Source organism: Heterodontus francisci, chromosome 1 (genome assembly GCF_036365525.1).
Source record: "Heterodontus francisci isolate sHetFra1 chromosome 1, sHetFra1.hap1, whole genome shotgun sequence".
In the NCBI taxonomy this organism is placed as follows: Eukaryota; Metazoa; Chordata; class Chondrichthyes; order Heterodontiformes; family Heterodontidae; genus Heterodontus; species Heterodontus francisci.
Genome location: NC_090371.1, coordinates 89085753 through 89111859, shown reverse-complemented (window position 1 = coordinate 89111859; position 26107 = coordinate 89085753). Strand labels below are relative to the sequence as shown.

At 42.9% G+C, this 26107-nt stretch overlaps 1 protein-coding gene across 1 annotated transcript in view; it reads left to right on the top strand.

Moving 5' to 3' along the window:
- LOC137381191 (fibroblast growth factor 10-like) overlaps nt 1-25138 on the top strand; it is a 138599-nt gene extending 113461 nt beyond the window's left edge. Inside the window, exons 2-3 of the mRNA XM_068053602.1 lie at nt 14536-14639; nt 24402-25138. Of these exons, the coding sequence (XP_067909703.1) occupies nt 14536-14639; nt 24402-24620 (323 nt within the window). The 3' untranslated portion in view covers nt 24621-25138. The remainder of the gene's footprint in view (nt 1-14535; nt 14640-24401) is intronic.
- Nucleotides 25139-26107: the final 969 nt, after the last annotated feature.

Here is a 26107-nt window from a genome sequence, read left to right as displayed (position 1 = left end):
GTCGGCTCCTGCGCTAAGGTTGCTGATGCCATTGCTGGGGATGGACCGCCTGCCCCCTCCACGTCAGCGGGGTGGGCGGTCCGCCCCAGCCATTTAAATGTGCCGCTGCGCTGAATGTCGCAGCGGCTCCACAATGTGAGGTCCGCACGGGCAGACCGCCATTGTTTACATCCGCCACTGATTTTGGCGGCAGCCAAATGCAGCCCAATCTACTACACTGGGCAAAAATGCTGTCCTATAAATACATTCTGTGGGTAAGAACAGCAGATACGATCAGTAGGTTAATCAGTTTGACCAAGTCACCCTGTCAATCATACAACTCAATAATACTTTTAACAAGTTAGTGAATGTCACAAAACTATGAACCACAGATATCTCGCAAAAGTGCCTGTGTCCTGTAATTTCTGCACAGTAATTTAATTCAATCAGCTTTTCACATATTGCTTATCACTAATGGTTTGGGCCTTGATGATTTTATCTCTTTCCCAAGACATAAAGACCCCGATGTTTTCACAGGCACACCACATTTATTCAACAATAAACACAAAGATAGCTTTGCCCCTGTTTTGTAACTGGATACAGAGTTGAAAATAGCCTTTGAGGCCCAATAGAACAGGTGTCCCAATACCCTAGGAACACATATGTTTAGTTGTAATCAGAGATTTCTGAAAGTAATAAAATCCCAGAGGAATCCCCACTTACCTTTTTTAGGCAAAAAAGATGACCAATTAGGCTGAGGCCAATGTCTATGTCTTAGCAGCAGCTTTCTTAGACTTGCCTAACTTTAACATTCAAAATTGAAGCACATAGTCCCCAATGGAAAAATTGACTTTTTTTTCAGATGCAATTTAAATGTACTTGGGCCTGATTCTGCACTCACATACACAAGAAAAAATAATGGGTCTGAGTCCACATGTTTGAATGTTTTCTTCTTTTTTGAGCTGTACATATTTTCTGTGCCTCCCAATTGCTGAAAAGTGTGAGTGTATGACCATCTAGTGGGGACAGTATAGGACGTGGCCGTGATACCTCGTATGGTCAACTAGCCTGACTACACTCACTTTCTAGGTTTCCACATGAGGACTAGCTACATATTACACCTGAGGACGCCTACAGTCTGTGGAACTGGAAGAGAGAGAATATTGAAGGTACCAAAAAATCATCTCAGATAAGACTATACAGGGCTGGTTCCATGTCCCAGTGTCGGCACCTGCAGCCAGATATCTGTCCTGCAGTCTCTGAAAATGGCACCCCATTCAGGGCACAGGATCGGGAATTAAGTAAGATTAATCTTGACTGTATGAATCCTGAACCTATTTGATACACAAAATTATGAAAGCTTTGAATAAACATGTAAGCAATACGCTGTTGAATGTTAAATAATTCTATACGGAGAATGGATTGTGCATCAAAGAACTACATATATGTCAGCTGTCCACATTTTATGTCCACATTTACTGAAAATCAATATGGGATTTTGCCCACTCTGACCTGATGTCACACCATAATGCACCTCAGAAAAACTCTTCTTCACAGACCCAGTTCCATCAGTAGCTCATTGGGGGTTTAGTCAGCAGTAAACATGAGGCAGTAAGTCATTTTATTTTTTCCCAAAATATACTTTATTCATAAAAATCTGTAAAAATTACATTGCCAAACAGTTTCCAAACAGCACCAAAAATACAAACATTGCAAGGGAGATCAGTTTCCTCCAATACTGTCATGTGTTTCTTCCCAACCCTTCCGTTTCACAATTGTCATGTCAATTACAGTTTTACATTTACAGCAATTGAGAATATTAACGATACAGTTCGAGGGGTTTCCCATTGATCCAGCCCCTCAGTCCAGCTTGGTGGGGGAACCTTACACTGTGGTCTTTCCCCATTGAGCCTTTGCTGCGGCTGCCCCAAGCTTTAGTGCGTCCCTCAGCACGTAGTCCTGGACCTTGGAATGTGCCAGTCTGCAACATTCGGTGGTGGACAACTCTTTGCGCTGGAAGACCAGCAAGTTTCGGGCAGACCAAAGGGCGTCTTTCACCGAATTGATAGTCCTCCAGCAGCAGTTGATGTTTGTCTCGGTGTGCGTCCCTGGGAACAGCCCATAGAGCACAGACTCCTGTGTTACAGAGCTGCTTGGGATGAACCTTGACAAAAACCACTGCATCTCTTTCCACACCTACTTTGCAAAGGCACATTCCAGGAGGAGGTGGGCGACCGTCTCTTCCCCACCACAGCCAACGCGGGGGCACTGTGCGGAGGGGGCGAGACTTCGGGTGTGCATGAAGGATCTGACGGGGAGGGCCCTTCTCACCACCAGCCAAGCTACGTCTTGGTGCTTGTTTAAAAGTTCTGGTGATGAGGCATTCCTCCAAATGACTTTGACGGTCTGCTCGGGGAACCATCCGACAGGATCCACCGTTTCCTTTTCCCGTAGGGCCTTGAGGACATTCCGTGCAGACCACTGCCTGATGGACCGGTGGTCAAAGGTGTTTTTCCGCAGAAACTGCTCCACGAAGGATAGGTGGTACGGCGCCGCCCAACTGCATGGTGCGTTCCGCGGCAATGTGACCAGGCCCATCCTTCGCAACACCGGGGACAGATAGAACCTCAGCACGTAGTGACACTTGGAGTTTGCGTACTGGGGATCTACACATAGCTTGATGCAGCCGCACACGAAGGTGGTCATCAGGATGAGGGCCACGTTGGGTACATTTTTCCCGCCCATGTCCAGAGATTTGAACATCGTGTCCCTCCGGACCCGGTCCATTTTAGATCCCCAGACGAAGCGGAAAATGGCTCGGGTGACTGCCACGGCGCAGGAGTGGGGTATGGGCCAGACCTGCGCCACGTAGAGCAACAACGTGAGTGTCTCGCACCTGATGACCAGGTTCTTACCCACAATGGAGAGAGATCGCTGCCCCCACATGCCCAACTTTTGTCGTACCTTGGCTACTCGCTCCTCCCATGTTTTGGTGCACGCCCCGGCCCTTCCGAACCATATCCCCAGCACCTTCAGGTAATCTGACCTGACGGTGAAGGGGACAAAGGATCGGTCAGCCCAGTTGCCAAAGAACAGTAAGTCATAGACTGCGACACCCTTAGCTGTAAATGGATTTGTGGCTCTCTCCCAACCATCAAGCTGCACACCTTTGATCTGACCAACTATCATAGTGCTGGTATTTTTCAGTAGGGGAGAATATTTGTTCAGGTCATTTCATTTGCATAATGTCATTATAATTTGTTACATCTTCAGACCAAACAGCTTGTACTCTCGAAGAACATTTCTGAGATAATCCATGGACTCCACATTATTACCTAAAATATAAAAGATATAAAAACTGTCTGATTTAGGCCCATTATAGTCATTATTTTTTTAAAAATTATAATTCATTAGCAATATTTTTAATAATTGTGATAGTTGAATTGAAAGTACTATGAATCATATGGTTATCTCTTGTGTTAGGTGTGTTGGCTCTTTGGCTGCTGTTGACTGTTTTGAATCCAATGTTTTAGCTTTTTTTTTTAAATGAATATGTATATGTCTATCCGTGTTAAATGAAATCAAATACAGTGTAACCTTAATATAACAAATCGGAATGAACAAAAAAGAAGCTTAGATCCAAACATATAAGTAACAAACAGGTATTAACAAAAGTGTTGATTAAATAGACACAAATTACAATTAATAAAGGCTAACATTGTGTACTTAAGGTTAAATTCCAATGGAATAAAACTGGAGTCTTTAAAGTTGTAGTATAATTTGGATGTTTACTTTATTTTCATATTTACAAAATCTGTAATCCTTCCAAAATAAATGATTTTTTGTCTTTAACTAAATGGCAGTAGACTCCAAAATGCTACAAAATGGGACTTTTTGGAGTAACATGCTCCCAAAACCAACCAATAATAATTTGCATATGATCAAGACTCCCTTCCCCTCCAGATTTACATACATTTTAGCTTGTTTTTCTGGCTATACAGTGATAGATAGGATATACAGTTGGGTATATCTCTAACTTAGATTATGAGAAGCCACTACACTTTCAGTAAAACTACATGTAATGGCCTCTTCAGGGCTGAGTATGGTGTCACACAGGAGCTGAACATTAAGGGAGTGAAACCCTTTGCGGTTGCTGTACATCACTGAAATTACATGAGGCGCCCGCACAACGATGTATGTGCACTCAATGGCACTCCACACCATGGGGAAGCCTGCTATCCTGGTGAACCCACTTGCTCGCTCTGCCTGCTTCTCTCTAGCAAGAGAGAATGAAAGATATTTAGCTCTCTTTGAATACAGAGCCTCAGTGACCTCCCTTATACAATAGTGGTCAGCGAACCACTATTGGTTCAGCACAGTGGCGCAGTGGTTAGCACCGCAGCCTCACAGCTCCAGCGACCCGGGTTCAATTCCGGGTACTGCCTGTGTGGAGTTTGCAAGTTCTCCCTGTGTCTGCGTGGGTTTTCTCCGGGTGCTCCGGTTTCCCCCCACAAGCCAAAAGACTTGCAGGTTGGTAGGTAAATTGGCCATTATAAATTGACACTAGTATAGGTAGGTGGTAGGGAAATATAGGGACAGGTGGGGATGTTTGGTAGGAGTATGGGATTAGTGTAGGATTAGTATAAATGGGTGGTTGATGGTCGGCACAGACTCGGTGGGCCGAAGGGCCTGTTTCAGTGCGGTATCTCTAAACTAAACTAAAAGAACTACAAGATGTTGGAGATGTTGCCTGCTCCAGCCTGGAAGGAGCTTGACACAAAAAGTTAATGGCCACAGTCACCTTTACAGCCACTGGCAATGCTGTCCTCGCCCTGCTGTCAAGCCACAGGTCTTCATATAACAGGTGGCAGATTTCAGTGAGCATCTCCTTAGAGGTGACATTACACACTATTATCACTGAGGTTGAGTCAGGAGAATTGTTCCCGAAAGACCCTGGCCTCCTGCTGACAGCCCTTCTCCCCCTCCTCCTCCTCCCTCTTTGATCAGCTTGTCCTCCTCTGTGTCACCTCTGTTTATTCTGCTGTCATGCTGCAAGCCAAGGGGGTTAGATACTATAGCACCCAAGACTGGGAGCATGTGGTCTGAGCAGAAGCTTTGAAGTGAGAATCAAGGCATTCACCACATGCCACATCACTCCCCGTGGACTGCACCAACTTTAATATAGCAGTACAAACCACCAAATACTTCTACTAACTCAGGAACAGCCTGTAGAAATCAATCATCAACTAACCCGAAAGTGGTTGATGATCCCTTTAAATAGAGCTGGTGGGGGGGGTGGGGGGTGGGGAATCCTTCCTATGCTGCACACATGTTCAGCTGTACAAGGATAAGAGAGGGCATTAACTGGAGCATTGAGGTCCAAAATGGCACCACTGGTGTCAAATCAGCATTACATGCTGACTGACATCACTATCTGCCTACTCTGCATGCTTCCAGCGCCCATGCTAATGACCTACCTAAATGGTGTCCGGCGTGCTATTTGAATGACCTTACCTATGTAGGTACTGGCAGTTAGCACCAAATTATGCCAAGGCCCATATTCGCCATGAATTGCATTGAGACTAGCTACACATATTTTATATTGGACTCTAATAACCAGCAAACAAGGGAGAAGTTTTAATTTTTTAATTCATTCTTGGGATTTAGTCCCATTTAGTCCATTCTTAAGAGGCAGCTGGCAACACTGCAGTGAATTCATGAGGATGAGAGCTACGTGGAAAGCACGTTTATAGATGTGGTCACCCCACAGCTTAAGAGTATGCAGGGAGAGAGGGAATGGGTGACCACCAGGCAATCAAAAAGAATCAAGCAGGTAGTACAGGAGACCCCTGAGTGCATCTCACTCTCCAACAGGTATTCAGTTCTGAATACTGAGAAAAGTGATGCTTCACTTGGGGACTGCAGCCAGAGCCATGTCCATGGCACCATGGGTGGCTCAGCTGCATAGTGGGATACAGGGAAGACTGGAAGAGCCATAGTGATAGGTGATTCAATAGTCAGGGGAACAGACAGGCATTTCTGTGGCCGCAGACATGAATCCAGGATGGTGTGTTGCCTCCCTGATGCCAGGGTCAACGATATCATTGAGCGGCTGCAGAGCATCCTGAAGGGGGAGGATGAACAGCCAGCAGTCGTGGTCCATATCGGAACCAACGACATAGGTAGAAAGAGGGATGTGATCCTGCAGTCAGAATTTAGGGAGCTAGGTAAGACATTAGCAAGCAAGGCCTCAAAAGTAATAATCTCTAGATTACTCCCAGTGCCACATGAAAGTGAGTATAGAAATAGAAGGATAAAACAGATGCATGCGTGGCTGGAAAGATAGTGCAGGACGAAGGTCTTTAGATTCCTGGGACATTGAGACTGGATCTGGGGGAGATGGGACCTGTACAGGCTGGACGGGTTGAACAATTATATAAAAAGTTTGCATTTAATTTTTTTTAACCATTGAAGTAGGACTGATCCACCGATATACATTTACCTGACATATTATACAAACTATAGAGGGATTGTATCTCTCTTCACCTAGCACAGACACGATGGCCCAAGTGGCCTCTTTCTGTGCTGTAAACGTTCTATGATTCTATGATTCACCCAACAGAAAGCAGGCTTTACAGGAGTTAAGATCAAAGTGCTCCACTTACCACGCCTGAGACACCTGCCTCAGGAACTTGTACTGATTGAGATCTTATATAATTAGGACCCCAAAGCCATGGCTCACTTAGAGGAATGTCCACTTGGGTATTCCACTCAGTAGAAGCTGTGGGACCTTGCTACTGGTCAGGCAGCCATATTGAATCTGGCAAACTGCCTCTGGATCTCCATTTGGAGCTGGCAGCCCACCATCTGCATTTAGATGAGGCCTGGCCATTAACATGGACTGGGTTTCCCACTGTACCGTGTGTTCCACCATCCAATCATGTGGGTGTTAAAATTTCATCTGAGGATTCTAGATCCACTATTCCAATGTTTCCCATAACATAACTTTCATGAATATCCCATGTTATTAATGAAATGAAACCAAGGCTGCTTCCTGTTTGGTTGAGAATTTATTGCCAGTTATCATGTATTTGTCGACTTGTTCCCTGAAACTGAACCTTAATGTATATGACAGTGATATCCTTCCCCTCCAAAACACACACAAAGGGCTGGATTTTACATGCTCGCCGCCAAGATCCTTCAAAAATGGCGGTCTGCCCATGCGGACTGCATGTCGTGGAGCCGCTGCGATATTAAACCCGGTGGCTCGTTTAAATGGCCAGGGCAGCCCAGCACTCATCATGACTTGGAGGCGGCAGGCGGCAGGCGGTCCGTCCCCAGCAATGGCATCAGCAGCCTTTGCGCAGGCGTGACGCCATTTTTAAAGGTCTTTGAGCCCTTCCATTTAATTTAAATGTTTAAAGAGAGATGCTGGAAAACAATTTTGAAAACATTTAATTTGCCCCTCTCCCACCAGCCCCCCCCATAACCATATCATTAACTACTTGCCCTCTCCTCCCCCAAAATACTTACCCTGCCCACCTGACTTTCCCCACCAGAGTTCATAAACTTTAATCTTTAACCCTTCCCACCATCCCCTAAACCAATGATATTAGTTTTAACGTGCTCCCCCAACTCCCGCACTGAAGAACTTACCTGCTCCCCTTTCCCCACCAGTGTCATGCCTCGGATCCCTGGACGGGAACCTGAAGGCGCAGGAGTGCCGGCTACCGGCATCAATATCGCTCGGGACTGGACGGCGCAAGCGGATAGGTCATTTATTCATTAATTTACATTTTTTTAAATGTACAGATTTGGCTCCTGTCGCCGAGAGGCAGTGGGGCTGCCACGAGGCCTCGCACTGCCGGCAATATCGAGCTGGGCCTTCCCAGCTTCAAGGCCCTGGCAGCACTCTGTCAACGGCATTTTCCAACCCCTCCTCCCCCCCACCTCGACCCCTGATATCATAGCGAGAGGATTCGAGTGCAGGAGCAGGGATGTCTTGCTGCAATTATACAGAGCTTTGGTGAGGCCACACCTGGAATATTGTGTACAGTTTTGGTGTCCTTATCTGAGGAAGGATGTTCTTGCTATAGAGGGAGTGCAGCGAAGGTTTACCAGACTGATTCCTGGGATGGCGGGACTGAAGAGAGTTTGAGTCGGTTAGGATTATATTCGCTGGAGTTCAGAAGAGTGAGGAGGGATCTCATAGAAACTTATAAAATTCTAACAGGACTTGACAGGGTAGATGCAGGAAGGATGTTCCCGATGGTGGGGGAGTCCAGAACCAGGGGTCATAGTCTAAGGATACAGGGTAAACCTTTCAGGACTGAGATGAGGAGAAATTACTTCACCCAGAGAGTGGTGAGTCTGTGGAATTCGCTACTACAGAAAGCAGTCGAGGCCAAAACATTTTATGTTTTCAAGAAGGAGTTAGACATAGCTCTTGGGTCGAAAGGGATCAAAGGATATGGGGGGAAAGCGGGAACAGGTTCCTGAGTTGGATGTCCAGCCATGATCATAAAGAATGGCGGAGCAGGCTCGAAGGGCCGAATGGCCTACTCCTGCTCCTATTTACTATGTTTCTATGTGTCTGATGTGGAGGGGAGGCTGCAAAATCCAGCCCATAGTCAAAATAGATAGTTTTAATTATGATAATAAATAGGAAATACTTTGCTTGATTGAAAAAATTGCAATTTGTATGTAAAATGAAATGCAATTAATAACAGCTCAAGTGCATAATAACTCAGAACAACTACAATTCCTGTAGAAATGTGAATAGGACATACTCTGTACTTAAATAAAAACAGAAAACACTGGAAATACTCAGCAGGTTAGTTAGCATCAATGGAGAGAAAAACTGAGTTAACATTTCAGGTCTGTAACCTTTCAGCAGAACTGCTGAGTATTTACAGCATTTTCTGTTTTGTTCCAATTTCCAGCATCCACAGTATTTTGCTTTTGTATTAGTGATACTCTGTACTTATCTCTACAGAATGTAAGCCCCAAGGAGTCCCAAGATAATCTGAGAGGCCATTAACTAAAACTGTTTTACCTACTGTATGTCTTTTCCCATGACTTCAACTGAAGTTTACCATTTACTCACAGTTGGTTGCAATTCCTGGAAACTATGAATACATGAGAAAAGAAAATGACATTGTCAGTGCAGGATTTAGTTTGCATGTAGTCTGCATCTTATCTACCAGCAGATCAGTAAATCCACAAGGTAAAGTACTGCTTCTAGTTCATCAAACATTAATGCAAAATACTGCAAACAACCAAGTAACCAAAGTACAAGCAGATTTGTGGACTCTGAGAACGTAGCATTGTTTTCCATTTCGCCTTTATTGCAAAGCTTTTTTAAAAGATTATTTTGTGATGCAAATCGTACAGTATTATCATCTCAACATGTTCTCCAATAATCCTCTATGAAGAGGATATATCATGATCAGCAATCGAATGTGGTAAGGTTCCTTTGTGGGGCACTCCTGTTCCACCTAGCACAAAAGAAAAACCTTTAAAAAATGTAACATTTAAATTTATCTGACATTCTTTTGGCCCTCAATCCAACTCTTCGGATAGGTGTCATTGCTACCTGTAATTTAAATTGCAGCCAGATGAGGATGCGAAAGCAGTGGATAAGTCCTGCCCAGTCTCCACCAGGTGGGGGGAGGGGCTTTAGAATTACCCCTTTCGTCCATCTCTAGGGTATTGTCAATATGTAAATGTCCAGTTTTACTGTACTATAGTACAGAGATCTCTCATTATGCAGCTCAATCACTGTAACTTGGTTTTCTTAAAACAGCCAACTTCCAATAATCATCCCAAGGAGTTAGTGGGAATAATTTCCATCTTGTTACCACACCATCTACATATAAAAACAGGACGGTAGTGGGAAAATAAATCACTGGGACATAAAATTGTCTTCCCATTCTGATTTTCAGGCAGACCTCAATTTAGGTGCCTGGAGCTCCCACTGGAAACAGGTGGGGACACAATGAATATAGGTGAATCATCATCAACTGATGTAATTGGGACCCCCAATAGCATTTTGACCTTCATCCGCATTGCTGGTTCCTGCTACCATCCTCGAGGGTGGGAAAAAGTTCAACCAGCTGCTCTGGTAAAATGCTGAATGGTTTTGGGAGATATATAGCTTGAATTAGATAGTGTTTTTTGCTGCTTAAATGATTTCAAAGTGCTGTAATGACTGCAGAACATTCTGAAATCTCAAGGGGCATCTAACATTGTACCTTTTTCTTGATGGAGTCTTTCTGGCATGACCGACAACCAACTGTTACATCTTGCACAGCATTGCCTGTAGTGGTCAAGGTCACTGCAGCCCTGAACTTCCTTGCCTCAGGCTCCTTTCAGACTGTCACAGGGAATATCAGTAACACCAGTCAGTCTGCAGTTCATGCTTGCATTAAGCAGGTGACTGAGGTCATGTTTCTTAAAGCAAGCAATTTCATCACATTCCCTATGGACAACCTGAAGCAGCAGGATAGAGCTCTTGGGTTCACATAGATTGCAGAGCTCCCCACAGTCCAGGCCCTCACTGATTGCACCCATGTCACCCTGTTCCTTCAACCAGCCCCACTGCCTTCATGAATCACAAGGAGTTCGACTTCTTTAACAGCGCATTATGGAGATCCATGCCCTCTTTCCTGGCAGCTGCCATGAGGCTCTTATACTGCACCAATCCACCGTCCCCTTACTCTTTTACTCTGCATTACAAGATGGCTGCTTGGGGATAAGAGCTATCCCTTGCACACTTGGCTCATTAGTTCTCTCAGGAATATCTGCTTGGCAGCCAAATTATGATCTATTTGGTCAACAAAAGCCCTCTTAGAGCAGACTATTGGATGCATGGACAGGTCTGGTGGCTTTCTGCAAAACAAGTCTTAAAGAGAGTCCTGTATGATGCTGCTTTGCTGTATGCTGCATAATTTTGCTCTGTAACAGGGGCAGTACATAACGCCACCATTGGAGGAGGCCATATAGCCTGAAAAGGGAGAGGAGATTGATGACATAGAGGATGGTGGGAAAGTGGGAGGAGTCCAAAACTTGCTTGCAGCCAGAGCTCTTTGACAGCAGCTCATTGAAGAGTTTCCACTCTCAAATAAATGGATATTCTTGTCAATTAATGCTGTAGACTCACCAGTTACTACAAGAATGCTCTCTGCACATGACTTCAAAAATAATTTTCATTTTATACCTTATGCAAAAAGTCTAGCACTAATTGTCACACAGACGTGAGAACCCAATGCATATGCCTTACTCTAGTGCTTATACAAGGCACTCCTCCAATGGCTGCAGTATGGGAGGTGGGGGGCTGTTGTGTTTCAGGGATTCTTGAGATGTTCATAGTAAGCGGCCTCGAGCAGTTCAGGCCTGAGAAGGCCTGGGTGCAGACTGCAGAAACTTGGTAACTTTTGGGACAGTCTGATGCAAATGTCATCCTGGCATCAGGGGGAGCATTTATTGAGGGTGGTCATGGGATGTCGAGACACGTTGTAATCCTGAGAGATGTCAACTTCTTCCATTTCATTTCGCACCTGCTATCAAACCACAGTTTTCACTGATTTGTGGGAGAGCGCTGAAGGACATCCATGATCCGATTGAAGCCACCATTCAGTCCATCTCCCAGCCTCTGTAAGGCAGAGGATATGGTGGAGCCCAGAATCTGCATGACAGCAATACGATTAAGTGAAAGCTCAATTTCTGGAGCAAGAATTATTTGTAATTAATGATTTGTAAAACAAATGGAATAATGGTGTCACATGAATTATAACAAGTGAAGTAGTCTTCAGTCTTGACTCTAGGTTTAGAGTTGTCACAAAGACCATGTTTATGTAAAATGATATCAATGAATTTGCCAATTTCTTCTAAGCAATGCTAACTATGAGATGCAGTTATTGTCAGCACCTATTTAGAATATTTGGGCATAGCAAGATGGAGCTTAGAGGAAGCTGGGCAATGCAGTGGTATAAATCAGTGTGGGCTTATGGAATTAAAATCTTCTTTGCCTGTTAACTTTAAGGATCATTTGTGAAATGGATCAGAGTAGTCTTACTTCAGTTCCCATTGATTGGGGTTTGGTCATTTTGTTATTGCAGTAGTCATGCTGTAGCACATAACAGAGAGGACTATGTGAATGCTGACATCATCCTCTCTCGCATGGCTCAGTCTTGGCCCCATCACTTTTTCATATTCATCCTGCCAACTCAGTCAAGGAAATTTGGATATGCAGATGATCTTATGACAGTCATCTAAGTTACAACTGTTGCCCAAGCAGAGCATATGCTTGTAGAAGACTTCAGGACTATTATAAACTGTGGCAGCTTTGTCCGAATCCTTAGGAAACACTCGTCTCTGCATTTCTTTTGAATATATGACATGCAATGAAGTGCTTGTGTGCTCTCTTCTGTGCAACTGAACACGCAACTTCCCAAATTACCTTGGAGTGGTTCTGGATTGTAGTTTATCATACTGTCAACATCTGAAGAAAACTAGAGCCAAAATAAAGACTGGACTCAACTCAATCAACTTAATCCACAATGTAGCTGGGACCAGCTGGGGAACAGATGCTCACACCCTGCGGACAGCCACCTTGGCCCTTGTTTTCTCAGTAGCAGAATATTGTGCAGCAGCATGGGCAGGAAGTGTACATATAAACCTTGAGGGTATGCAATGAGTCATTAAAGGAGTGCTGCAACCAACGGCAGTCTGGCTCCATGTCCTCACCTATATCTTGCCACTACATCTCAGAAGAGAAACAGCAATAATCAGAGAATACATTCGAGCTCCAGTAAACTCAGATCTGCCTATTAATGAAGCTCTCCAATAGCACTCAAGATGCTGCCTTCAGTCCAGGAATGCCTCAGATTCACGGCCAAAAATCACATTATTTCGGAACTCTCATCTAAAGATGTCACAGAGGATGTGGGAAATCGACATTTAACCCCTTTATTTATGGTGTTCCATAATTATTTAACTTGTGTGCTAATTCTACCTTACCAAGTTGCTTAATATTTCATCTAATGCCTGTTCATTGGTATCAACAATGCCTTATTCTTAATGAGGTAATGTTGGAATTGATGGTTATCTGTACTCTTTATGTTGAACGTTCATGAAAATATTTAATTTAAAAAAGTAAAATTCTACTTATGTTATTAATAAATTATATCTATCAATATAGATGTTAATTAGTGTATATCAGTCATGTCTAAAAAAAGATACATCATATATCCATGATGTCTCTTGTATGGTGTTCCTATCATCTACATTTTATCTTGTGCTTTTCTCTGTAGCTCCAACAATAGAACATCAAGTTTAGCATTGACTCAAATGTTTGTTTAAGTTCTGGTTGATTAGTCCGACTCAGTTAGGTCAAACTGGATCAATTCTAGCCAAATGTATGGAAACTCTCTTCAAAGTGCAAGAAGCTAGAGTGACATTGTCCTGCTGCTGGGGAATGAATGACTGAGCCAGGAAATGGGGGTTATTTTCATTCTCAGCTTATGTTGTCAGTGGCCCGAGGGATCAGAGCACCTGCCCGATGTTACCAGAAAGAGGGTGGGTCTATTATGCATAGGTGAGCTGCTGGTATATTTCCAAAACTGACAGCCAATTTGGCGGTGGTGGCGGCAGGTGTGGGAGGGGCAGGAGAAACAAGAAATCCAGCAGCCTATCCATGGACCTGAGCTGCAGAGAGTCCATTATAGAGTAGGGCCAGGACTATGAGGGTTGGGTGGAGTGGAATGTTAGGCAGCGGTTAGGAAGACTTTTGTGGAGGCACAGGACATGTCATCATGCTCACCCAGCGCATCCAAACCTGAATTTCAGCCTCTTTTGAACTGCTTGCCTGATCCCTTTAAGCTGGTTTGGCTACTTATTGCTCAGTGTCAGTGATTGGGTCTTGAGCAGCACAGGACATTTTCATTTTAAAACTGCACTGAGATCCTATAAATGTCGTTGGATCCTGGCGCACATATTAATGAGGCTTCCAGCAATTTCCAGCAGGAGCCCTGGTCACCTATTTCACCTGTTATTACAGCAGGAGGCTTCTCATTGCAGTTTTAGTCTGACTACTGCCTTGTTTCTGTTGAAAAGCAGGATGGTAGGGAGTGACCAAAACATCCTTCAAAGTCTTTTTCCTCACTTCATACTTAATGGTGGTGCTTTAATTTCTGCTGCAGCACAATTCAGATCAGATGCGATGAAACATTTGTCCTTTGTTGATTCAGCATTGCATGCCAACCACTATTTCAGTGATACTCTCTACTACATCATTCCATTTTCTCTGTCCTCTCACAGTGAGACTGAGAAATTAATATCACATTGTACAGGACTTAAGTGTGGTTGAGGGGATTCGAGTTTACTGTGAACCAGCTAATATTGCCCAAACTTCATTTCCGTGACACCATGAATTGCCATTGCTTCCTCTGTAAAGAACATGTGCGGCATGAGAAATATTACATGTTTACAACCTCTAGTCAAATCATTTTCCTGCTGTGGTCTTCATAGTAACAAGATTAATTTGTTTTGTTTCAGGTATACTGAAAATTACATCTGTGGAAGTTGGGGTTGTGGCTATTAAAGCAATTAACAGCAATTATTATTTGGCCATGAACAAGAGAGGAAAGATCTATGGCTCAGTAAGTAGTCTTTAAAAGCATTTCAATTATAATGCAGTTAAAAAGAGATTATAATGATTAATGGCTTAATTATCTGCAGATTATAATGTGGTCAGCAATTGAGTTAGTTACTAATAAGCCAAAACTTAAGTCACAGAACATATCAACTGTCAGATTACTGCTGGGTTGGTTGGATTGATTAGATTAGATTTAATTGAACTAATTATTGGAGAATTACTGTATTAACTTTATTCCTCTTGTGGATTCTGTGGTACTGTGGGATCTAAACAAGCCTTGTAATGCTTCGATATTTTTTTCATCCAATTTTGCACCCCATCTGTCCTGAAGGTGCCAACCTATATCAGGGGACAGCTCCACAGATACTGTGTGGCCCTGTCAGAAGCATACAGGGTAAGATAAAGCAGAAAAAGAAAGTTTATGAGTCACAAAAAAACTTAATACATTTGAAAGTTTCAAGGAGTATAGAAAGTGCAGGGGTGAAGTAAAAAAGGAAATTAGGCAACCAAAGAGTGGACATGAGAAATTATTGGCAGGAAAAATCAAGGTAACCCCAAAGATATTTTATCAGTGCATTAAAAGAAAGAGGATAACTAAGAAGCTTTCAGAGATGTATAAGGGAACTTATGCTTAGATGCAGAAGATGTGGGCAGGGTTCTTCATAGCTACTTTGTATCTGTCTTCACAAAGGAGAGGGATGTTACATTCATTCTAGTTAAAGGGGAGGAGTGTGAAACATGAGATACGATAAGCAGAATAAGAGAGGAAGTACTAGAGGGTCTGACATCCTTGAAAGTGGATAAGTCACCAGGGCCAGATGGACTGCATCCCAGGCAGGTTGTTAAAGGAAGCTAGGGAGGAAATAGCAGATGCACTGAGGATCATCTTCAAATCTTCACTAGATACAGGCGAGGTAGCAGACGAGTGGAGGTCTGCGAACGTTATACCATTGCAAGGGATAGGCCAAATAATTATAGGCCAGTCAGTCTGACCTTGGTGGTGGACAAATTATTAGAATCAATTCTGAGAGATAGGATGAAGTGTCACTTAGAAAGGCACGGATTAATCGGGGATAGTCAGCATGGTTTTGTTGAGGGAAGGTCGTGTTTTACTAACTTGATTGAATTTTTTGAGGAAGTAACAAGGAGGATTGATGAAGATGGTGCAGTGGATGTGATCTACATGCATTTTAGTAAGACATTTGACAAGGTCCCACATGACAGACTGGTCAGAAAGTAAAGCCCATGGGATACAGGGGAATGTGGCAAGTTGGATCCAAAATTGGCTCAGTGACAGGAAACAAAGGGTAATGGTCGACAGATGTTTCTGCGAATGGAAGACGGTTCCCATTGGCATTCTAGGGCTCAGTGTTGGGTCCCTTGCTGTTTGTGGTATACATTAATGATTTGGACTTAAATGTGGGAGGCATGATTGGGAAATTTGCAGCTGACACAAAAATTGGCCATGTAGTTGACAGTGAAGTGGATAGCTGCAGACTCCAGAATGATATCAATGGTTTGGTTGAGTGCGCTGAAAAGTGGCAAGTGGAATTCAATCTGGAGAAGTATGAGGTAATGCATTTGGGGAGGGCAAACAAAGCAAGGGAGTACACAATAAATGGGAGGATATTAAGAGGGGTAGAGGAAGTGAGAGACCTGTCTACAGGTCCCTGAAGGTGGCAGGACAAGTACATAAAGTGGTGATGAAAGCATATGGAATGTTTTCCTTTATTGACTGAGGTATAGAATACAAAAGCAGGAATGTAATGCTGGAACTGTATAAAATGCTGGTTAGGCCACATTTGGAGTATTGCGTACAGTTCTGGTCATTACAGGAAGGACATAATTGCTCTGGAGAGAGTCCAGAGGAGATTTACAAGAATGTTCCCAAGGCTCGAAAGTTGAAGCTATGAGGAAAGATTGGATAGGCTAGGAATATTTTCCTTACAACAGAAGAGGCTGAGGCTGAGGTGTACAAAATTATGAGGGGCCTAGATAGAGTAGACAGGAAGGATCTGCTTCCCCTACCGGAGAGGTCAATTACCGGGGGCACAGATTTAAGGGGATTGGTAGAATGATTAGAGGGGACATGAGGAAAAACTTTTTCACCCAGAGGATGGTGGGTGTCTGGAATTCATTACCCCGATCAGTGGTGGAGGCAGAAACCCTTAACTCATTTAAAAGGTACTTGACGGGCCCCCCATTTTACTTTTATTTTTAGTTTTTTTTTCCTTTTTCCTTTTTAAAAATATTTTTTTTGTGTTTATTTTATTTTATTTCATCTTAGTTTGTTCAGTTTGCTTACCCACTGTTTATTCATGTTTGTACTTGTGGCTGTTCAATTTTCAGTCCGTTAACACCCTTACTGTACTAATGCTTTGTCTTTCAACACACCATTAACATATCTTTGCTCCATGACCTTCTGGTCAGCTATTCTGTGACCTTGCCCTATCTACACCTCCTTTGTTATCTTGTTTATGTTTGCACTGCAATTAAATCCCCAACATCACTTGTTTGATAATACATTGAATTACTAAAGTCAGATATTACCACCTATTTTCCTGGGAGTTTTGACATGAACACAGAAACTAATTCATTTTCTTTTGGATGTTATTATTTAGCCATGGTCTGTGTGGACATTTGCCATTACATCAACTAGCATTTATATAAACACAAAAGGAAAATATTGCAGATGCTGGAAATCTGAAATAAAAACAGAAAAAGCTGGAAATTCTCAACAGGTCTGGCAGCACCTGCAGAGGGAGAAACGGAGTTAACATTTCAGGTCGATGAAGGTCATCAAGCTGAAACATTGGGCTGGATTTTACCTCGGGCGGACGGGAGCTGGCCACCGACGTAAAAGTCAGTGGTGAACCCACTTCTGCCCAGCCTGGGGATCCGTCCCGTATTTTACGTGTCCCTGGGCTTTAATTGTTCCAAGGCAGGACTTTCACCCACTTGAGGGAGGAAGCCCTACCTCATGAGCTGCTGGCCAATCATCAGGCTGACAGCTCTTAGCCCCAGCGGCGCCTCCGAGAGCGGTGGCCACTGCTGGGACTGCAGCCCAGCTGAGGACATGGAGCCAGGTCGACAGGTAAGTTTGGTTTGCCTTGACGGTGTGATCGGTCGCGTCCTGGCGAGGCAAGGGTGGTCGTGTGGGGGCAAGAGGGCGTCTTGGGTCCTGGGGGTGGTTGAGGAAGTGGGGGTGTCCCTCAATTGGGCACCCTGTACCCGTTTGGCTGGGCCCCCCACAGTGTGCTGAGAGGCCACCAGGTTTCACTGGGCGGCCTTTCATGTCTCCCAGACACCCGCTTGCCATGGGTAAAATCCCCATGGAGGCAAGAAAAGGACCTTAAGTGACCATTAAATGGATGGTCACTTAAGGGCCTTGATTGGCCTGGGGCAGGCGGCCCGTTTCACAAACCCCCCGGCCCATGTAAAGTGGGACGGAGGCGAGAGCGGGTCGGGAAGGCCTCCTGGAGCCTCCCACTCAATCTTACGCCACCCCACCACCACCATCCGGCTCGCTGGGGTGGCCTAAAATTCCGGCCGTTAACTCTGTTTCTGTCTCCAGAGATGCTGCCAGACCTGCTGAGTATTTCCAGAACTTTCAATCGCAAGGACTGTGGAGTCAAGGGAACACTCCTGCTCCTTCTGGCTCCATGGGAAGTTTTCTAAAAAGCTTTTTCTTTTCAAAAGCTTGCCTTCGTTGGCAATTACTGAAGAATCCTGAGCAGGACAAGCCTGACCTGTCACTGATCGATTTATGTGAGGGAACCAAAACAGATGTTAGGTCCCTCAATTACATACATAAGAGGTCTACTGCCTGTTTTAGGCAGCTGCTGGGATACCTGAAAAATAACTTAACCCAATTTCTGATCGGACATTATTCAGACCTTCTTAGGGCATAAGATGTTGCTCCCCAAAATTGTCATTTTGTGTGCACAACAAGGCCCAATTTATACCCCAATTACTGAAAGGACAACCTCCAATGGTGGAGGAGAGGAACAGGAGATCAACAGTAATCCAAGGTCAGTGGAGTGGAGAGAACTGGCTCATACATTTGGTTACAGAAGATTGCTCAGATAGTGTGGAGAGAAGTGATGGGCAGAGGGAGCTGGAATTGAAATTGAGAATATTTCAAATGGGTTTGAAATTAAAGACTTTGAAATCAGTTTGCTGAGGCAAGGGGCTGAATTTGCCAAGATTGTCGGGACCCTGACATGAGGCTCAATTCCAGATTGGGAACCTGGAAGTATCTGTGGCAGAGTGTTGGTCACAATCTTCCTGGAGGCGGCTGATTAACACAAGAACACATGAAACAGGAACAGGAGTGGACCATATGGCCAATCATGCCTGCTCCGCCATTCAAAACGATCATGGCTGATCTTAGCAACTTCTCTTACCCGCCTGCTCCCCATATCCCTTGATTCCCTGAGAGACCAAAAATCTGTCTATCCCAGCCTTAAATGTATTCAACGATGGAGCATCCACAACCCTTTGGGGTAGAGAATTCCAAGGATTCACAATCCTTTAAAGTAATTTCTCCTCATCTCAGTCAGAAATGATCCGCCCCTTATCCTGAAACTGTGTCCCCAAGTTTTAGATTCCCTGACCAGCGAAAACAATCTCTCAGTGTCTACCCTATCCAGCCCCTTCACATCACCTCTTATTCTTCTAAACTCCAGAGAGTTTAGGCCCAATTTACGCAGCCTTTCATCATAGGACAACCCCCTCATCCCAGGAACCAATTTAGTGAACCTTCGCTATATCACCTCCAATGCAAGTATATCCTTTCTTAAATGTGGAGACCAAAACTGCACACAGTACTCCAGATGTGGTCTCACCAAAACTCTGCACAATTGTAGCAAGACTTCTTTATTCCTGTACTCCACTCCCCTTGCAATAAAGGCCAACATGCCATTCGCCTTCCTAATTTCTTGCTGTACCTGAATGTGTTCCTTGTAGAAGCACACCCAAGTCTCTTTGAATATCAACACTTACAAGTTTCACACCTTTAAAAAATATTCTGCTTTTCTATTCTTATGACCAAAGTGAGTAACTTCACACTTCCCTACATTATACTCCATTTGCCATCCTGTTGCCCACTCACTTAACTTGTCTATGTCTTTTTGCAACCTCTCTGTGTCCTCCCCACAGCTTACCTTTACACCTGCCTTTGTATCATCAGCAAACGTAGATGCATTACTCTCTGTCTCTTCATCTAAGTCATTAATATAGTTTGTAAATAGCTGAGGCCCTTGCAGCACTCCTCTATTCATTCCCCTTTATCTACCCTACTAGTTACATCCTCAAAAAACTTTGATAAATTTGCCAAACAGGATTTCCCTTTAGTAAAATCACGTTGACTTGTTCTAATGATATTCTGCTTTTCTAAGTGCATTGTTAAGACTTCCTTAATAATAGATCCCAGCATTTTCCCAATGACTGATATTAGGCTAACTGGCCTGTAGTTCCCTGTTTTCTCTCTCCCTCCTTTCTTGGAAAGCGGTGTAACATTTGCCAACTTCCAATGTGCTGGAACTGTTCCCGAATCTAAGGAATTTTGGAAAATCATAGCTAGCACATCCACTATCTCTGAAGCTATTTCTTTTGGAACCCTAGTGTGTAGGCTATCAGTTCCCAGGGAATTGTTGGATTTGAGTCCCTGAAGTTTCTCCAATACTTTTTCTCTGCTGATATTAATTTTCTCACTCTTTTTAGCCCCTAGGTCTGTTATGAAACTTGTGTCTTCTACTGTGAAGGCAAAATATTTGTTCAATGCCTCTGCCATTTCTTCATTCCCCATGATAGTTTCTCCGGTCTCTGCTTCCAAAGGACCAAAGTTTACTCTCTTCCTTTCTATATACCTATAAAAGGTCTTGCAATCTGTTTTTATATTACTGGCTAGTTTACTCTCATTCTATTTTTTTCCTTTTTATCAATTTTTGGTGGCCCTTTGCTGGTTTCTAAAACATTCCCAATCCTCAGACTTGCTACTCTTTTTTGCAAAATTGTAAGCCACTTCTTTTAATCAAATACTATCCTTAACTTACTGAGTGAGCCACAGATGGGTCTTTCTTGCTGAGTTTTTGTTTTTCAATGGAATGTATTTTTGTTGAACATTCTGAATTGTTTCTTTAAAGATTTCCCACTGTTCATTTACTGCCATACCTTTTAATCTATTTACCCAATTTACCTTAGCCAGTTCTCCCCTCATACCTACGTAATTGGCTTTAATTTTATGATTCCTGTTTGTGATTGGAGTATGTCACTTTCAAACATAACATGGAATTCAATGATATGGTCACTATTTCCCAGTGGATCTTTTACTATGACATTATGAATTAACCCTGCTTTGTGACAGAATACTAGATCTATGATAGCTTTATCCCTAGTCAGTTCCACAATGTATTGCTCCAAGAACCTGTCCTGAAAATATTCTACAATTTCATTTTCTAGACCACTCTTGCCAATTTAATTGACCCAGTCTATATGAAGATTGAAGTCCCCCACAATTATTACATTGCTTTTGTTATAAACTCCAATAATTTTTTGTTTAATGCTCTGTCCAACGGTATAACTACTGTTCCAGGGCCTATAAACTACTCCCACCAGTGTTTTAGGATTCTGTTCTGATTTTAAGAAGCCGTCTGTGGGCACCCTGTCCAATTAAGGACTGTGGATGGACCAGGGAACAGGGAAGCCCAATAGGAGGGACAGCAGCGATGCCTGTCTGCAGCCCCACCGGGAGAGGTGGGTGCTCCCAATGTAGGTATGAGAACCAGAGGATGCCTCAAGATGGAGACACCCTCTGAAGAATAATAAAAGTGTAAAAAATATATTCCTACAGCTGACAGGCCATCAGTGCAGAGGGGGAACTCCTCCACAGGATAGCCCACAAGTGCAGCTGTGGTGCTCTGGCACCCGCAGCTCCAAGAGTGTTAGTGGGGAAATTAAAAGAGGTCACGTTGGCTCCCTGGCCTGCTGCTGGGAGGTCGTCTCCAGGCAACAGCCAGGCTTCACCCTCAGCAGGGGACCCAATTTACCACCTCCAGCAAGATCGCTTGGAAGAGAGATTGCATCAGGGAGCTGCCCTAATGCATGATTCCCTAATTTTGCTCTTGGTTCCGCCTCCAAACCCATTTCCGCGGGACTGGAAGATTCGGCCCCATGGAGCTTGACAGGTATGTGAGGATGCAGGGAGGACGAAATGGAAGGTGATGGACATGCAAGCGAAAGGACTTGAGACTGCAAAACTCTGGATTATTTACCTGAAAAACCAAATTCTTCTGTAAGATTCACAGAATCACACAGTGCAGAAGAGGCCCTTCGGCCCATCGAGTCTGCACCGATGCATTAAAGACACCTGACCTGTCTACCTAATCCCATTTGCCAGCACTTGGCCCATAGCCTCATGGACAATGTTCTACATATTAAATGAGTTAAATTTAGAATGAATATGTTGGCACTTTTTAAATAGTATCAGACCAATATTAATGTAAAAAAGTAAAATCTGTGACAGGAAAATACAATTCAGACAAGTCAGTAGAAGTGTGATGGTTTTGACACAGTAAAAAGCAGTGATACAAGTGCTCCAATTATTACTTGTAGATCTGTAAAAATGCAACAGGTTTCTTTTCCCCATCTGGGCAACTCCCTCCTATTCGGTGATAGACCTGAAATGGCTGGATTGTTCTGTCTAATTTCCGTCCCCATGAGGTGATAGTCATATCTTGATAATAGTTACAATCTATTGCACGTGAATAACCCTCCCTGTAGAACAGCGTTTAAAGATTACTACCAGCAGTGCATAAACAGTCTGAAAAAAAATTATTCACAGGACCAATCTGAATAAAATAAGGTGGCGCACAATCTCTAGTACCAAATGAATTTTATTTTAATTTTGTTTTCATTTAACATCAGATCTTAAGTTTCTGAATAAACAATTAAATGCACTGTTTTAAGCGAGCAATAATAGACAATCAGGACAAACGGAACTTTTCAATGTGAGTTTTTAAAATAGCCGTGTCAAAATTATCAAGGCAATCTAAAGTCAAAAATAGCTTTATGAAGCACTCAAACTTAATGTCATGCCAAGATATTTACTCAATAATGCATGTATAATTGTTCATCAGTTATTTATTAGGATATTTCATAGTGTGAGACACTACCAAAATTGAAATATAGGAGACAAAAGTGAGATAAATAAATAGTGTTCCGTTGACGCCAATCTTGAGATTTTAAATTGTTTTGATGGCCCAAGTAACAATAAGTTAGAGTAGGGCATGGAGTAATGAATCTTGATTTCAACACATTCACAATGCAAAGGGTGGAAGAGCATGAGAAGAAGATTTGTATATGATTAGTTAGTGAGGGAACAGGGGAAATTGAAATAAGTCATTCTGAATTATGATGGTTTTCACCCCTACTCTTCTCCAAGATGGAATACCTCACCTCCACAGGGCATTCTGTTCAACAACACTTCTGACAGCTAACAAAACCTGCAGCAAATGAAGTGGATTAACACACTGTCTCCCGACCCATGGGTTGGGAATGCAGCACTCCTAGTGCTTGAGCAAATAAGTAGTAAACGTCCTTTCTCACAAGAACATCGTAGACAAGTAGGATTTTTAACTAGAATATATGTTAAACAATTCAGTTTACAGTAAAGACATTTATTAATGTTGGTAACACAAAAGCAAAATACTGTGGATGTTGGAAATAGGAAATAAAAGCAGAAAGCACTGGAAATACTCAGCAGTTCAGGCAGTATCTGTGGAGAGAAAAACAGAGTTAACGGGTTAAATTTTCATTTAGAGGTGAGGAACCCGGCATGGGAGCTAGTTCCAGGTCCCAATCCCTCACGGTGTGTTATAGACATGCCCGCCCACTGCTATTTTGAAATGTGGAGCCAATTAAAGGTCAGGGAGCGGGCTCACCATCCAATCAGAGATTGCGGGCTGGCTTCCGCCACTGAAGGGCCAATGGGAGGCCCTCCAGCACTCACAGATTGGCAGCCCCACTGGCTGAGGTAGGAGCTGCCAATTTGAACATGGAGAGAGAGAGGGAGAAGGCCAGGTAAGATTTTTTGATTTTCAAAATGGCCACAGCTGCCTGGACATGAGCTTGGAGGGCTACCCTTCAGGGGATGGCCAGCGTCTGAAACTGTGGCCCAGGAGCCATTACGGGTGTGGGGTGTGATGATCTGTCACATGAACAATCGCAGCACCCACCCCCCTTCCCACTCTGAATCCACCACCATTGGTCCAGGCCATTGTCGGATGCCCACAATGCCAACTGGAAATTCCGGTCTGCGCGGGAATGGGGTCTTAATAGGCCCCTTAATTAAATGAATTAGTAGATAATTGGCTGTATGGTCCAATCCCAACTCTGCCTCTTTTAAAATGGCTCAGGGTCAGGATCATGGCAGGAACCGGCATGATGGCCAGCAGCACCAAATTGTAGGCTTGCCCGCCTCCGATCCAACCCCGATCTCAATCAAAAATTCAGCCCAACGTTTCAGAACTGTCACAGATCTGTAAGGTTAACTCTGTTTCTCTCTCCAAAGATGCTACCTGATCTCCTGAGTATTTCCAGCATTTCCTATTATTTTAATGTTGATAACTCTGGGTCCAAGACTTTACACCAAAATAACATTTTGGTGATGTTCTAATCCATTATCACAATGCACAGAGTATTAAGGATTATTGTGTAATTCTGAAAGTTTGATGTATATATCATTGTTTTAATTTTTGTTTTGCAGAAGGAGTTTAATATTGATTGCAAACTTAAAGAAAGAATAGAAGAGAATGGTTACAACACCTATGCTTCCATGAAGTGGAAGCACAATGAACGGCAAATGTTTGTGGCCTTAAATGGAAAAGGGGCTCCACGGAGAGGACATAAAACAAGGCGGAAACATCCTTCAGCCCATTTTCTACCAATAGTGGTGAGACAGAATGTCTCTATAATATCAGAATAGAATCAGTGAAGACATGCTTTCGCAGTAATGAGTCCTGGTATTAATTCAACACTGCATTTCTTTCCAAGCATGGCAAGACTCTATTAAATGTGGAAGTCTTAATGATGAACATTATCAGCACTCAGGCAGTAAACTCACAGACATCTGCTTGTAAAACTTCGAACAAGCCTTTGATATTCAAATGATTGTTACTGGCACAAGGAGTTCCCATGTCAGTAAAGATTGAAGCAATCGGATAGAATATATTTCTCTGGCGGGCAATGGCAAAATGTCTTGTGATGCAACCTGAAGCACGAGAGGCAATGCAGTTGTACGATATTGTATGATCTTTGTGAGAAGATGTTATTTATGGAGTACTAACCCATATCAAAGACATTATGCTCATTCAAGCCTGATTATCCAATGAGTAGTTAAACACGCAAATGTTTATCTGGAAGCACTTTGGGTCAAATGCGAGAACAACTGTTCTCTGTAACTACACTTCAACACAATAGACAGGCTCCAAAAGTATATATAACCACACGAAATGTAAAGCTGCTCTAACAAAATGAGTCTTGAGCTGCTCTTCAGTTGATCAATTCTAAATTCAACTTTTAAAGTGTGCTTACGTTACAGAGACAGCAAGACTCCACAAAGTTAATTGTTGTAAAATTAACTTGGTACTGATCCTTGAATGAAAATAATTACCAGAAAATAAATACTTATGTTTGTCATTAAATAGTAATAATGTTACAGCACAACTTATTAATTTTCTTAAAATGGCCCCAACCATTTTGCTGAAAACTAGATTCATTTTGATAGAGCAGGTCAAAAATAGTAACAGTATACATCCCTTTTTCAGTGTAACACACTATGTAAGTTGCATTAAGCCTCTTTTGCAGTGTGAGTAGAAAAATACAAGTAGTAGTCAAATTGTACTTTTTTCTAAATACTTTTAAAGATATTTCTATTGACTAATATCAATGCAGCATTCCCTTCATACTTCGTTATTGTAAAATGGTTTGTTTATTTTTGTTGTTTGGGAATAGTATTTTTGGTACAAGAAGAGTTTTTTGACAAGTTGGACTGTAGATTTGTTCTAGAATTTAGCCCCTCTGTTGCTGGTATCCCATGATTATTTAACTTGCGTCCTCCCAGGCATTTCTAGCCAGCATGTCAGATGTTTAATCTGTTGTTTGTTTGAACACTAGCTGTACAAAAGATGCTTTCTACATTGCATAGTGGAAAACAATCATTTGATCACTCTCCTGGTTTCTTTAATAAAATTGGTTGTCTCTTACACCTGGGACAATATATCTAAGCTCGACTTCGTATTTCAGTTGAAGGAATTAGACTTTGAACAGAATAGTTTCCCAAATTTTCACTGTCCAAATGTGAAATGTTTTTATTATCTTCCTGGTTTTCTACTCTTTCCCCTTCAGACTAACAGCAGTAACTTACACATGGGATATGGTTCTGCAGACACTGACAATGTTTCAATGTCTCAC